The sequence below is a fragment of the Sitophilus oryzae genome, unplaced genomic scaffold (genome assembly GCF_002938485.1).
Source record: "Sitophilus oryzae breed Bouriz unplaced genomic scaffold, Soryzae_2.0 scaffold_810_pilon_pilon, whole genome shotgun sequence".
In the NCBI taxonomy this organism is placed as follows: Eukaryota; Metazoa; Arthropoda; class Insecta; order Coleoptera; family Curculionidae; genus Sitophilus; species Sitophilus oryzae.
Window position 1 is genome coordinate 6766194 of NW_022147429.1, and position 16643 is coordinate 6782836.

Consider the following 16643-nt stretch of genomic DNA (forward strand, 5'->3'; position numbering starts at 1 on the left):
GGTGTCATTGAGTACAAAAATAACAAACAAGAATAGACATACTCTAATTGTTAATTTTTTGCTAGAAAATGGAAAAGGAAACTCAAGTCTTTGCTTAAGTTGAGAAATAGTTGAAAACAAGAAAAGACTGAATTTTAGAAATATCAAAGAAAAATAAAAGTAACTTGAGGAAGGCAATGTGAAAATTATCTATTTACAAAGAAACATTTTGTGTAAAATTAAAGTGTGTTGTAGGATTTACAAGATTTTTATAAGCCTGTGTAGGTGACATTTATTATTTACTTAGAATTACTAGGATTTTTAAATATCCATTTATAAACAAAAAACTTAAAGTACGTTGCTCTTATTAATATGACTAATGTTTGCAAGAAATATTAGGTGATTTCCGGATAATTAACATATTCAAGCGATTTTATAATCTTTAAAAGTAACAATGGGGATGTAAAGATTATGGATTGGAATGGAATATCCTATGCAAAATTTCGATGTAGATGAAGAAACTGATTTCTTGTTAGGTCACCCAAGTCATGGGAATTTGGATATGGATGTTCATACTGCAAAAAATAATAGAAATCCTGTAAGAAAGAGAAGTTTAGGAAGGACAATATGCAGGTAAATACCTAGGTATTCATGTTATATTTACACAGTATGTCACTTAAAGACTTAAATCAGACTTAAATCCTCTTTGCTTAAATCAATCAGAATACTGCTATAGAATACTGCATATCAAATTAAATAGGTGATATCTCAGACCTGTGATATATACATATGCTTTCTTTTAAATGTTATTCTCTGTAGAAAAATATAATAGGTATAGTATTAAATTGTTGCAATTTAAAGTATTTTTAAGTGTGATAAAATAGTATGTATTAACCACGTTATTAACAAACGTTATAAAATTTCAAATGGAGTAATTTTAATTACTGTGTAAATATTTATAAATGTCAATATTCAAATTTCAATATTAATAGAACTCTCATGTATGTATTAACAAGCGTTATAAAGTTGCAAATGGAGTACTAATTTCAATTACTGTGTAAATCTGGTGTAAATATTTATAAATGTCGGTATTCAAATTTCGATATTAATAGAACTTCCATATGTGAATAATAATACAATATTTGGCAACATGGCAACTGGATAAGAAAATTAGCATGGTTAAGACGTATGTCGTGGATTGGATATACTTTGTAGTTTGAATGAAGGGATACCAACTATCTAATAATTAAAAATAAGTAAACACATGATTTTTGTCCTCCTTGGCCTCCTTGTCATATGGATGTCATATGTCATGTTATATTGACGATTGACGTTTACATACAATTACAAATTCTAAGTACAAATCAAATTAATCATCGAGATAGTTCTCTGATAGTTCTGTTGCTTTTATTTGGAATCTTCTTAATTTTCATTAGAAAATGTAAAACATTTATTTTTGACAAGCTTATTAACGGCGTAATTATGGATGTGGAATCTCAAAGTACAATTACAAAAACGTCGAAAGAGGACATACCTCTTATTTCAAAGGCGCAAAAAGATTCGTCATTTGGGTAAGAGTGGATTGATAAACAAATTTAATTTTTTTGTTGGTTTTTATATCGTTATATACATTTAAGATTGGTGCTCTAATAATTTAATAATTGCATTAATATATTTTTTATTGCAGCTGTTGGTGTTCTATATTCAGAAGATGTTGCAAGCCGAAAGAATTAAGATCGAGAAATATAAATTTAGGAAAATTAAGTTCAGGGCAATATCCAGCGAACGCCATACGAAATCAAAAATACAATATCATAACATTTTTGCCTATGGTGCTGTTTCAACAATTTAAGTTTTTCTTAAATTTATACTTTCTAATCATGGCTACAAGTCAGTTTGTACCAGATATTAAAATTGGTTATCTCTATACATATTGGGGACCATTGGTATGTTAATAGCACAATATGGGATATTGATTCTTCTTATATATTTTTATTTAAGATTATTATGAGATATTTTATTTTTAGTGTTTTGTTCTATTGGTTACAATATGTCGTGAAGCTATTGATGATCTTAGAAGGCATAAAAGGGATCAGGAAGTAAATAACCAAAAATGTAAGAGGTTGCTTAAGGATAAGAATAAACCATTTGAAATAGTAGCAGCTCATAAGCTAAGGGTGAGTTAAGCCCCGTTCTCAGAACTATGTTGTCTAGTTGGCTACGCTGGTTGGCACAACGAATCAATGAGAATTCTACTAAATTTAAAATTGACAGCTGTTTGAATTTTGTACAAATTTTATTGGTTCTTTGATGTGTCACTGGCGGCACTAGGAAGTTCTGAGAACAGGGCTGTATGAAGTATTAAGCCTTGTCTACATATAAAGTTCTTTCTATCAATCTTACCTGTTAACGTGTCAAGTAAAACCTTTTACTTGAATTGAACTAGAATGGAAGACTGTCTGGAGAATTGACAGAATCATTCAGTATTACAACAAATCTGTTGTTTTGCCTACACTGAATAAAATATAATTAAATTTACAAAAAGTAATATTGATATATTACAGCATCTTTTAACTATTAAAAATCTAATATATTTGTTTCACAAAATATTGTAATTTTACAAATATATTTTTTTTAATGTATTGAAATAGTAGCAGCTCATAAGCTAAGGGTGAGTTAAGCCCCGTTCTCAGAACTATGTTGTCTAGCTGGCTACACTGGTTGGCACAACGAATCAATGGGAATTCTACTAAATTTAAAATTGACAGCTGTTTGAATTTTGTACAAATTTTATTGGTTCTTTGATGTGTCACTGGCGGCACTAGGAAGTTCTGAGAACAGGGCTGTATGAAGTATTAAGCCTTGTCTACATATAAAGTTCTTTCTATCAATCTTACCTGTTAACGTGTCAAGTAAAACCTTTTACTTGAACTGAACTAGAATGGAAGACTGTCTGGAGAATTGACAGAATCATTCAGTATTACAACAAATCTGTTGTGTTGCCGACACTGAATAAAATATAATTAAATTACAAAAAATAATATTGATATATTACAGCATCATTTAACTTTTAAAAATCTAATATATTTGTTTCACAAAATATTGTAATTTTACAAAGTTATTTAGAGGTCTTTAATGTTTATTAAAAATTTATTACTGAACAGTGCAAGTGGCAAATTACACTTGTAAGAAAATTTGGCAGCACTGATTTACTAATAAAAAACATAAAATTGTTTTCTATTATTACTTTTTTTTTAGGTTGGCGATTTAATCATAGTGGATAAAGATGAGAGAGTGCCAGCTGATTTAGTTCTGTTGAGAACATCTGAAAATAGTGGAACTGTGTTTGTAAGAACTGATCAGTTAGATGGCGAGACAGATTGGAAATTGAGACTTGCTGTTCCTGCTACTCAGAAATTAGATAATGATAGCCAGCTTTTTGAAATTAATGCTAATATTTATGCTGAAAAGCCGCAAAAAGATATTCACTCATTTATTGGAACGTTTACTAGAGTAAGTTTATAATTTTTCTTAAGGAAATTATTTTTAATAGTAATGGTATTTAGTTGGATTCAGTAAACAGTGATGAAAGTTTAGACTTAGAAAATACGTTATGGACAAATTGTGTGATTGCATCGGGTCAGGCTACAGGTGTAGTGATTTATACAGGTATTTGAATATTAAAAAATTATTTATTGTATTATTAACCGTTTTCATTTAGGACCAGAAACCAGATCAGTTATGAATAACTCTCAGCCAAGGTCTAAAGTAGGTCTTTTGGATCTTGAAGTAAATACTATCACAAAATTACTATTTTTTGCTGTATTTGGTCTGGCCCTTATTATGATAGCTTTAAAAGGATTCAGTGGTCCCTGGTACCGATATCTATTTAGATTCATTTTGTTATTTTCCTACATCATTCCTATAAGGTAATTATAATGATTTATTTTGTTTGGTAACTCACATTCAGTTAAAATTATAGTTTGCGAGTTAACTTGGATATTGGTAAATCATTTTATTCATGGTCTATTGGAAAAGATCCGGCTATGTCAGGTACTGCTGTTCGATGTACTACTATTCCTGAAGAATTAGGAAGGATCTCATACCTTCTTTCTGACAAAACCGGGACATTAACACAAAATTCTATGGTTCTTAAGAGATTACATTTGGGTTCTGGATGTTATGCTGGTGACAGTTTTGAAGAAGTATAATTCTTTTTTTTGTCTGTTTAGTGATTTTTCTAAGATGTAAATATTTCAGGTATCTTATATTTTAAAAGCAGCATATTCTAACAATGGAGATATTACTACAGAAGACAAACGCGCTCCAACCAAGTTTAGAAGGTCAGAAACAACTAGAGTTAAAGATGCTACACAGGCACTTGCGCTGTGTCATAATGTTACACCAGTTTACGAAGCAAATGATAGAGGTAGATATAAATATATAATATGTAAAAATCATAAATAATTTTAAATAATAACACAAAGAATATCTTAGCTATACAGAAGCGGTAGTGAGCGGCGGCTCCTTTGAAGTGTGTATCCCAAATTTTTTGACTTCTAACCACATAATTAAAGACAAAAAAGTTTTGAATTTTAATTTAAAATTAAATAAAAATAAATTTAACTATTTTAATTGAAGAAATTTTCAAATACACTGAGAAATTTATTTCTTAATACAGGGTGATTCACGACCATGGTAGGTTGGACATTTATGGAGTGTGACAAAACTTTCAAGATTTTGTCCGTTGTCATGGTAGTGTGGCCTTTATATTATAATTATAATTAAAATAATTTATTGAGCGGTAGGCAGAACTTGGATTAATGAGAGCACCGTCTTTTCAGAGCGAAAATATAGTTTATCGTTTACATATAAAAACAAAATACAACCAGCTAAAAATAGAAATTAAGGCATCGCACTTTTATGGTAAGGGTTCTTTCTAAATTCAGTTAACATAAAACTCTACTTCCACTTACCTTATTACGTCAACATCCGTCAGCAATACATCAACAACAAGAACCTGTCGAAGACTTTATTGATCCCCTTGTAGATATACCGCTTCGGTCTTGGATCTATTCTTAAAACTAAACCATTGACCGGTTATCACAGTGTTCTTTTAAATAACTTAATATTTTAGTGATTAGGTGAAATAAAGAAATAAAATGCCGATTTTTCACAACACCTAACTATATTTAATATGAAGAAATAAATAAATAAAAAAATAAAGAAAAAGATTTAACAACAAAACATTTATAATTAATGAAAAAGAAAGAAATTGAATCAAAAATAATTAATGACAATTAGAGAATTGAAATTAAAAGTCAGAGATGATAAAGTTAAAAAAAATACAAAATATTCTTCTTATTAGTCCAATTTAAATTATCTACAATTCGCATACACTTTCAAATCTCTCTTAGAATTATCGTTGGCAGAAAATTAATATGTTAAAAAAATATTCACTGAACAATTAAATTTAAATTAGAATTTAATAAAAAGAACAATTGCAAAATAATCACTTATGCAATGACATCTAAATTTTACTACAGCCCTTAGAACAAACAGAAAGTCTTAAATCATTAATAAAGAAAAATATTAGAGAAAATCCAAAAACAACAATTAAAATACTTTAAGCATGAATAGTTTAGAATTTCCGAACTTGAGAATTTATTTGAGAAAATCTTTAGATAGAGAACTTACTAAAACAATTAAAAAGACCACTGGATAATATATATCTAAGATATAATAAGATCTACACGGAGTAAATTCGACCGTCTAATTTAAAAGTCAGTACCGAACTAATTTTGAAGATGAAAATACTGATGCTGGTATTATCTCGGAAAGGCGTTACTACATCTTCGGCACGCCCCTGTTTGAGGAACCTTCGAATACCCATCCAAATGCATATTTTGCACCTTTTTAATTGGCCGAAGGGTTCCTTCCCCGAAAGATCCCTAGACTTCTTTCACCCCTGTTTCTGATCCTTATCCCGAGAGGGCATCAGCATGTCCTATTTATTAATTAAATGTAATTTTTAAACCCTTCCGTGTAAATCTTACTCTTTTACCAATTTGCTGGATAATATTCATAATCCAAGCCTTAACTAATACAAATGATATCGTGCCATAGGATTACCTTAGAAAAAAAACCGCCTAGAAATTAACTCTTTATTTCTTCACATTTTTGTCTATTACTATTTAACTCTAGGAACGGAAAAAAAGATAATCCTATTTCTATCATTTCAGACATTCATCTCGTGAACATTTGGATTCTGATTTTAAAACATATATTTAATACTTTTAATTTTCAATGTAAAACCTCTAGCGAGGGGATGATTTAATTTTACTTATTTCCTTAAGCATGCCTACGTGCTTTTTCTGCGTTGTTTATTTTGAGATATCCCTAGGGTACACACACAACTGGTACCACTCTGTCAAATAGAGCTTTGATAATAAGGGATGAATGTTTGTTCTACTTTACTCTCGTTTATGTGACTTTAAATTATTTAGAAGATTGTATTATTTGTTTAGTTAGTTTCTCAGGATATATGCGTACTTTTAGAGAGTTTATGTGTCTTGAATATCATTAGATTATTTGCTTAGGCCTTTTAAAATTCGTTTGCCTATGTCGACTGATAACTTCGTAAACTGAAATGGTCCCATCTTAGAATAACGAACCAAAAAGATAAAATTTTACAGAGCTTGATATTATTCTATTACAGGAGAACCGGTAATAGGATTTTGTTTGAAAATTTCTATTTTACATAAAGGCACCTGCTTCATCTGTTGTAAGCCTCATACTCACAATGCGCTGCTGCGTGGTGCAGTTCGTCAATGCGTTGATGTGATGCGCCAATGCGTCGATGAGATGGATTGCGCGGCGGCGGCGCGGCGGTTCGAAGGAATGTCGGTTTTTGGGTGAACCATAAAAAAATCACAAACACAGTGGACGAATTTCTAATGCTTCCATGTTTCATTTTACCTATGAAATATGCTGTAATTACAGTAAAATTATAGCACTTAGATAAAAAAAATCATCGCGGTATTTTAGAAGCAGTTTTGCTTATGAATTGAAGAGAAATGTTAAAAAAGAATTGTCAATTACTAATAGCTTTTGCCCGCAAATATATATTTTTGTAATCTACATTTATAGTACAAACACAGGCATTTTTGATAGCACAAAACTAATTTTAAATACCTTTTTTCAATCCAACTAAAAATGGAGACAGATCCTCCAGCCTACACCTCACGGGTACATCAGCCGGAGGCAAGCTCCTGGACTGTGAAGGGCACGGAGCGCTAAACTCCAACCGTGGAAGGGTGTCTACCCTTGGAGGAAGAACATATGTTGTCAGAGGAGGATGGGAAATACCTTGTCCTCTCTACAACAGAGGTATGATGGGTTATAGACTGTGATGACTCAAGGAAGGGGGGCACAATAGATCTTTAAGGTCGCAGTGATTAACCCCCCCCCCTCTCACTCCTTCTACATTCGACAATTCATCTGAAGGCTACCAACTTGAATGTATCCTCTTGAACAAAAAAGTTGAACCAGATTCTCGAGATATTTGAAATTAATCACATTATATAAGTTGAAGATTTAGATGTTCAAAAAGCTTTTATTTCACGTGAATTCAGTGGTCAAATAATCATTTCACATGTAGCGTAAACGCGGCTTTATTAATTTTAAAATATCTCTACTATCTTCTCTTATAGTTGCTTCTTTTAAAGAAAATCGTTACCATGACAAATATCCAAACTTTCTATGTATCGATTTGACTTTACGTGTATTGGAAAATTGTCATGGTAAAGAAAGGTTCTTGAAATGAAACTACAGTATCCTAAAACGGCGTCAGCGATGGCTATGAAATGAAGATCGGTGTTATTTTATATATAAAATTATATGGGGAATCGTCATTTCTAAATCAACTGTCTCCGTTTTTTCTCGATCATACAGTATAATAACAGAATTATTAATTCTTAAATACCTCTAGTTAACAAACCGGAAGGTTTAGGTATATGTACACGATATATCATTGAAAAACATATTAGTCTGTCATATAACTATTAGTCTGTTGATTTTTTAAAAAATATACATAGGGTTGAATTTAAAATAAGAAAGATTTGGTCAATTTTATAACAAGCGGAAATATTTTTTTTTCCTCTTCCCGTAAAATAGCCAATCAGTTGATTTAGGTACATCGAATATATCCAATTTCGTTCCCTTATAACCCAATTTCAGCTTTAAAAATGGTCAGTTTATGATTTTACCAATGCTTATTCAAGATTATATTTTTGTCAATTTTACGCCTGTTTTATTTTTTATCTCGGAAACTATTAGAGATAGGTATAGGTTAGTATAATACAAAAAATATGAGATATGAAAGTAGTTTCTAAAAATGTAATAATATACCGGGTGTTATACCATTAAAATAACAAAGGTAAATAACACTTTTCAAACCAAGGCGGTCGCCGGATGAACGGCTCCCACCCATAGCTGCTATATTTTGCCTATAAGATCTGACATTTATAACCAGAGTTTTTTGATTGCAGGATAGAGTTTTGATTGCATTGGTGTCAACTTCTTTGGGGGGTTAATTTTTTTTTATATTTCAATACGAATCTGACTGCTTTCAAGGTTTTGATTTGAAAATAATTTTATAATTTCTTTTTAACGTGATGGTTATTCAAAATAGATAGTCGCCATCATAGGAGCCGTTCCTCCGGCGACCGGCACGTTTTTCCAAATGATGCGGCAACATTGTAACGTTGAAAATAATTTAGATAGATGGAGCAAGTGCCTTTATAGAAAAACCTAAATTTAAAAAAAAAAAGATTTAATTGGTTCTCTATAAACGTCTAACCTACCATCTATGTGAGTCACCCTATACCGGGTGCATCTCAAAAATGACTCATCCCTATAACTTTTTTATTTTTTTTAGATTAAAAAAAAATGATATTTGGTCTATTAGTATATGACATAAATTAGGATTAATTGACATATTCAATTGTTTTCGGTCACTTCCGGTTTTACCGGAAATGATGATACAACTTTTGATTTTTAAATGGCACGGTATATTTCTACTTTATTCGATAGAAAATGACACTCTGAATAGAAAGACGTATCATATGTCAACTTTTGACATTTTCGCATATGATTTATTTCAAATTGTAACATGCGGTTCATAACGACAGTTTGACTCGGCATAACAAGTGATTATTCAGAAAATTCAGATTATTTGTAAAAATTGCTTTTTGCAAATATACTAATGAGCCACCCTCGTTTCATTTGAAAAATTTGAGATATGATTAAAAAGACGATTTGGGTATCTTTTAACTGGCTAGGATAAGACAGGAAAAATATTAGACGATCAAAACTATTTTTCAAAGGCTCCTTGATTAAAAATTAGTGTTTTTAACATACTGTAGCACTCTAGATTAAAATTAAAAATACGATTTTTTTTGAATGAAAATGTCAAAAATTGATATATGATATGTCATTCTACTCAGAGTGTCATTTTCTATCAAATAAAGTAAAAATATACCGACGGTGCCATTTAAAAATCAAAAGTTGTAGTCATTTCCGGTGTGACAGTAAGTGACCAAAAACAATTGAATACGTCAATCAACCCTAATTTATGTCATATATTTAAGTTATAAGAGTGAGCCATTTTCGAGACGCACCTGGTATAACCGTTAGTTTATTGTGACATGAGATAAATGTGAGAAAAATTAAATGAGGAGAAAATGGCGTTTCTCTTTCTTTCCAACTTCAATGATTTCAGCATAAATTTTGAGTTCTATATAAAAAAACAATAATATCAATATAATATAAAGAAATATATTTTTACAATAGTTATTAACATAAAACTGTTTTTAAAGGAGCTTTACTAATTCCAGAAAGTGTTTTTTTTTTCTTTTTATAAAATTTTATTAACTAATAGATAGGATTACTATCTAAAAATGTTAATTACTTCACATCATGTACCATTCATGTCGATTCCTCCAACAAAACTCCAAAAAGCTTTTAATTTAGATTCATAAAAACTCTTCATCTTCTATTCCTCACTTTACTTTATCCAAATGAACTAATCATCAAAATTTGAAAATCGATGTAACTAAAATTATAACCTAACCACACGTCCAAATTTTTAGGCGTGTGGGATTTTAACATATTTCATACTAAAAATTTGGTCCACAAAAAATAACCAATGTCGCTTCTGTATGATTAGGTAATTCTGTGATAATACTTCAATATAAAATAGGTTCAATTGCATCAGAAACTGAGGCTGACCAGCATCTTCAAGCTTCAGCAGTGGAAGTAACTTATCAAGCTTCAAGTCCTGATGAAGTTGCCCTAGTCCACTGGACCCAAGAAGTAGGTCTAACATTATTTCACCGAGATTTGAATTCAATGCAGTTAAAAGCTCCTGACGGAAGGTTACTAAATTATGCTATTTTACAAATATTCCCTTTTACTAGTGAAACTAAAAGAATGGGTATTATAGTGAAAGTAAGTGTACAGTCACAAAATATCACATCAACATATTTTATGTGCAAATTTGCAGGATTTAAGTTCAGGTGAAATAACATTTTACTTAAAAGGAGCAGACGTTGTAATGTCTGGAATCGTCCAATATACAGATTGGTTAGAGGAAGAAGTAGGAAACATGGCTAGGGATGGTTTACGTACATTAGTTGTTGCCAAGAAATCTCTGACAGAGGAGCAGTATGTGGATTTTGAAGTAAGTATTGCATTTTTGAGAAAAGATCAGTGTATTTATATGATTAATTTTGACTCTTACTTTTAGGCTAGATATAATGCAGCCAAATTATCGACTGTTGATAGAGTTTCGAGGGTAGCTCAGGTAGTGGAATCTCTTGAAAGAGAAATGGAACTTTTATGTATTACAGGAGTAGAAGATAAATTACAGGATAATGTCAGGTAAAACCGAATTTTAAGGGGCGTATAACATTAATATAAAATAAATAAAATCTAGGACAACCTTGGAAGTACTGAGGAATGCTGGTATCAAAATATGGATGCTCACTGGTGATAAATTGGAAACTGCAACTTGTATAGCAAAAAGTTCAAGATTGGTTTCTCGAACACAAGGTAATTATTAAATAAAAGTATCTAAATATTTAGTAGTCTTTGTTATATTAGTTTTCATGTAATAGAAGAACATTTACACATATAATTTTTGCAGGTTTACATGTCTTTAAAAAGGTTGTAACACGTACAGACGCTCATTTAGAACTGAATGCCTACAGAAAGAAACAGGATTGTGCTTTGGTAATAAGTGGTGAAAGCTTAGAAGTTTGCTTGTCATATTATCAGCAAGAATTTATGGAACTGGCTACTGCTGCTCCAGCTGTAGTATGTTGCAGATGCTCTCCTACACAGAAAGCCCAAGTGGTATGCATTTTTTTTATGTGTACTCTCTAAATTTATGATATTATATCCAAAATGATATCGATTGACAATTATAAATAACATTTGAAGGCTCCAGGAGAAAACCATAATGAGCGCCATTTTGCTAATTTTACAGGGGAGCCCTGGACAGCTGATGGTTATTAGGTTCTTTCCTTGTATGAATATTTTTACTAGTTATCATAACAGCTTATTTTCCTGCAGAGTTTATACATTTTGTAGGAACAAGTTAGACCTACTATAACATTGTAAAACTCTAAGGCTGTATTCCGTTGTAAAACCAGGCGAACCAGACCGGTAAACTGCGGTAAAGAGCGGTTCCTGAAAATCAATGGTTTAATACGGAACGGTTTGGTAAAATATTGGAAACGTCAAATGTTGACGTTTTCTAAATTTGAAATACCTCTATTATAAAATTTATCTTTTATGCATTTTCAATGGATTTTAATATTGAAAAGTACTTTATTAATAAAAAACTGTTAAACTCGTTAGACAGCTCAAGTGAAGATTTGCAGGTCCAATATTAAAATAGATCAATAATAAATAAACAAATCTATTCGATATTTATATTTTTATAACTTCAAACATTCACGATTACTTGTTGTCTTGTTTTTAATGTCTTCTTTAAATGTTCCTAACTTTAAGAGACAATGGCTGCATGATAAGTTTAAATGGTCCTAAAAAGTCATTTTATTTAGCTTTACTGCCTACCTCCATTGCTTTTGGATGTAAATACAAAATATTATTACAAATTTTAGAAATTAAATGAGAATGTCACTCGAACTTCCAATATTTGCTTGATTTCTTTCACATTAATGACATTGATTGACAAACAAAACCAGAAAAACCAGCCTTCTCGCGCTGGTTAGTTTGGTGACATTTATAACCGAATTTTTCAGGAACTGTGTTCCGTAATAAGAAAACTTTCAGGAAACCGATAAAAACGGAACATAAAACCATAACCAAGGTAAGCAACGGAATACACCCTAAAATTAAGAAATTTGCGCCTATCGTGTCATGTCATGTGTCATTGAACTCTTAATTTTCTACTCTAATTGTGTTTTAATGATATCAAATGTGTAAATTTCTAATTTTATGTTTTGCAATTTTTTGATGCAATATTTAAGGCACTATCAAAAAGTTCACTCAAGAATGTCTATTTCATAAAAATAAGAAAGGACTGATATCCTTTTTTATAATGATATAAGTATACAGAAACGACGTCACTGAATCCTTTTTTGTCAGTTTTGTTTTGAATTTTCTGAAGTAATAACTAACTTCTCTCTCTCTGCAGTTTTAACTAACTATTATTGACGCAACAAAACCAGAAAATTATTGAGTATATACGACTTCATATTTTAACATTTAAAAAAAATAGAACTCCACTGATAAACCGGAATTTAAGTTAACCATATGAGACATTCTTGCCGGTCTCGCTATTTTTGTCGATATATATATTCCTTCCTTCATCTTTTTATTAAAGCATAATATCAAATGTCGAAATGAGAAAAACTACCGTGGCTTTTTCTAACCCTATGTTCTATACCTATTATAGACTGTCTAGCGGGAGAATATTCGTTTTCGAAACTACAGTTCTACCAAATAAACTTTTAGTCACGTGATTAAGCTTCACCCGCACAGTGTTGACCATTTTTATAATATTTTCTTTTAGTCAAAATATTTTAGGAAACAAAAATAAATTAATTATAAATATATAAACAGTTACTATTTACATCAACTAAACTCACTTCTTAAAAGCACTAAGGGACATAAAGGGCAATATATAGGGAGTTTTTTTTATAGCTATTAAGCTATCTTGTACACATCGCGCTAAAAGATATTCTAAAAAGAACAATGTTCTACTGCAACGTCTGCTAGTAAGCATGTTTAAGCTTAAAGTATCACAACACTGCTTATTTAAACCAAAAACTCTTTATACAAAACTAAAGTGTCAAAACGAACGACAATGTCAGGAAATAAATAAATAAATGTGGCAACTTGATTTTTTACAGCAGAGCTACCACCCGAATCCTCAGCGCGAAATTTAAATTCCAGTTAGTCAGCCCGGCGCCGAATATATCCACGGTTGGCAAAAATGAATTTAAAAATCGCGCTCTCGATTACGTAACTAAAAGTTTAATTGATGTCAAATATATAAGTAATAATTTTCAAATTTAACTCATTTAAATAAGATTTTTTTTTATTTAGGTCCAGTTGATACAGCAACATACTGGCAAACGCACGGCTGCAGTTGGCGACGGAGGCAACGACGTTAGCATGATTCAGCAAGCAGATGCCGGTATCGGTATCGAGGGTCGAGAGGGAAAACAGGCCAGTTTGGCTGGCGATTTTAGTATTCCTCAGTTTTCCCACTTGGCCAGGCTACTGTTGGTCCACGGTCGCCGCTCCTACAAACGCTCGGCCTCACTTTCCCAATTCGTTATCCACAGAGGCCTAATCATATCCACGATGCAGGCGGTGTTTAGCAGCGTGTTTTATCTCAGCTCCGTGCCCTTGTATCAAGGATTTCTCATGGTCGGCTACGCCACTGTTTATACGATGTTTCCGGTGAGTACATGTATCATATACACTGTGTGCTAGAGGGGGGGGGGCAAAGATTGAACAAGTTGTCTATTTGAACAAATATTAAAAATGAATCGTGAGATTCGATTCACCGCTTAGAATACGGTTCGATCAATTGAATCGTGGCCAGCACGGTGTTGTATTATTGTTTAGAAGACAGAAATTATGTTTTTTAACTAAAAGCTAAAAAAATTATAAAACTACAAATTTTGAAAAAAAAATCCCAAAAAAACATAATCGTGTTTCTGGGATCGAAATATACTACCCCTAAAAATATTTGCACTTATTTAAGACTCACCCTGTATTTGGGAATTTTCAGTGTGTCAACCTGAGGTATCAACTAGGGTTCAGATTCTTTTGAGACATCAAAGAACCGGGACTCGAAATTATTATTTCCCGGTTCTTTCGGTACTTTCGGGACTCGGTAATAATAATTCAAAACATATTTATTGTTACATGCGAAAGACCTTTCATAATTTCTAGCGGTCGAAATCAAACTCTTCTAAATAAGTAGTGATGATCTGTCTTACTGTTCTTACTTCTGAAGTTATTTTGAAGTTTCTAAAATGTTTATTAGCAATTATTGAAGTTTAAATGTGTTATTTTATTATTTCGTATAATAATGCTGAATGTATTAGTTATATTTTGTTGTGTTATGTTTTTATAGTCATTTGCATCTCTAATTGAACGTTTTTTCAAATTTAGTTAAGTTGGTTGATGTTTGATGTAATTTTTGAGCTACCTATGTATTTTCGTTTTTTTTCACTTGTGTTCCTTATTTGTATTCATGTTTACTTTCACATGACTTAATAATTTGATATAATTTCCATTTGAAACTCAATTTTTTATCGGATTTACTTTTGAGAACCAACCATTCCTTGCTGGCTAATTGACAAACTCCACAATCATTGAACGAACATATTTTAGTACGGTTCCGGAAACTCTAATTCAGTAGTTCCCAAACTTATTTTTCTCGTGGGCCACTTTCAAAATTTTACTGGTTTCGGTGGACCCCCTGCTGCTACATTTCTACCACATTCTTAAAGTCGCCAAAAAATAAAAATTGTGTCACTTCTGAGTTCTGTCCCTATATTCCGATATGTAAAATAAAAACGAAAAATGGTACATTTTATATCACTTATTTATTAAAAGAATAGAATTACAAGAGAAAAATATTAAGGTAATATAGGTTCAGGTCATAATTTTAATTAATGGGAAGGATGTATCTGATGGAGTGTCAGCAAACGATCAATGTTTGGCTTTATTTTTTGTGAGCAATAACCGCAAATCCCCCGCTCTGTGATGTTTAATTGCTCCTTTTTTGTAAGAGGTTTGTAACGGCACTAAAACTCCTTTCGACAAGGTATGACGAGAGGAAAAGCTATTAAAATTTCCTTGCGATTCCCACAGTCCAGGATATTTTTCGGGTATTTCTGCTTACAGCCAAAATGTTGGGTAGCCTTTTCTAAATTTCAAGCCCCGTCCAAGCCCTAGCCCTTTTCCCGTCGCCCGCGCAACTGCCGCTCTTTCCGAAAAGGAATAGTTTTGATAAAATAGTTACTTCAAAACCAATTTAAAATGATTATGAAATTACTGTTTTATAAAATTAGTAGTTATTTGCAAGAAAATTACAAAATTAATTGCTCTGCAATATTGCTTATTCGGCCTTTTAGAGAGGCAGTGTTTCTCTCGTGAAAAACAATTGAATAAAACGATGCTGTGTTTGTCTTCAAATCGAAGAGAGGACAATTAAAATATCTGTAAGTTACTAAGTTACCTATCTATACAGGCCGTTGTGATCAACCGACTAGTACACGTAAACAAAATACTTAAGTACTATAACAAAAAAAAGGTAGGTTACTTACTTTTCTCCGGCACTAGCAAACACAGATATAAATTTTCTCACAACTTTTTTCCAAATTCCGCCTTTTTTTTCGAAATTCCGGAAACAAATGAATGCGTTTGCCTTGGCATCAAGTATTTATAGTGGTGATCAAGTTCATGTCTGAACAAGCATTAAGCATTGTCGAGGCGGATAGCGCCTTTGCAAGTCTGTACACGAAATTGTACGTAATATCGAATACGCAAGTTTGGACAAGTAACAGTCGCTTGCCTTATTAAAATATTATCTGCTTAGATAGGTACTTAAAACAATGTAGGTAGGCCCTTATAAAAACTATGCTTACATTTTTGCTCTTTACTATCAAAAGCAGATAAATTTTCGTGGACCCCCATTAACATCTTATGGACCCCCATTTTTTGTTCACGCCTACGTAGACCCCCAGCAAGTCTCCTGTGGACCCCTGGGGGTCCACCTGGACCACTTTGGGAATCACTGCTCTAATTAATAATAAATAACTGCCAATTAGGGTTCAGATCTTTTTGGCCATCACAGAACCGGGCCTCGGTAAGAATAATAAACAAATATTTTTTTTGTTACATGAGAAAGTCCTTTGATACTTTCTAGCGGTCGAAATCAAACTCTTCTAAATAAGTAATGATGCTATTTCTTTTTGTTCTTGCTTCTTTTCTCTTTTGAAGTTCTTATAATATTTAAGTTATGTTTTAATAGATATTTGCATGTTTATTCAATATTTTAGGGCTTTAGTCTCAAATTCAGTTAAGTTGGTTTATGTTGTTTGATGTGAAAT

The 16643-nt window shown here is 31.7% G+C and overlaps 1 protein-coding gene across 4 annotated transcripts in view; it reads left to right on the forward strand.

Annotated features, from left to right (window-relative positions):
• Positions 1-16643, forward strand: part of LOC115889018 (probable phospholipid-transporting ATPase IIB) — a 22074-nt gene continuing 5431 nt past the window's right edge. The window contains exons 1-15 of one of the 4 annotated variants that reach the window (XM_030908919.1): positions 1-260; positions 379-612; positions 1667-1925; positions 2007-2156; positions 3238-3492; positions 3546-3648; positions 3701-3908; positions 3962-4184; positions 4240-4408; positions 10241-10488; positions 10544-10720; positions 10787-10920; positions 10976-11091; positions 11186-11394; positions 13618-13977. In XM_030908919.1, coding sequence (XP_030764779.1) covers positions 461-612; positions 1667-1925; positions 2007-2156; positions 3238-3492; positions 3546-3648; positions 3701-3908; positions 3962-4184; positions 4240-4408; positions 10241-10488; positions 10544-10720; positions 10787-10920; positions 10976-11091; positions 11186-11394; positions 13618-13977 — 2763 coding nt within the window. In that variant the 5' untranslated portion in view covers positions 1-260; positions 379-460. The other 3 variants (XM_030908922.1, XM_030908920.1, XM_030908921.1) reach the window with 3 other exon arrangements.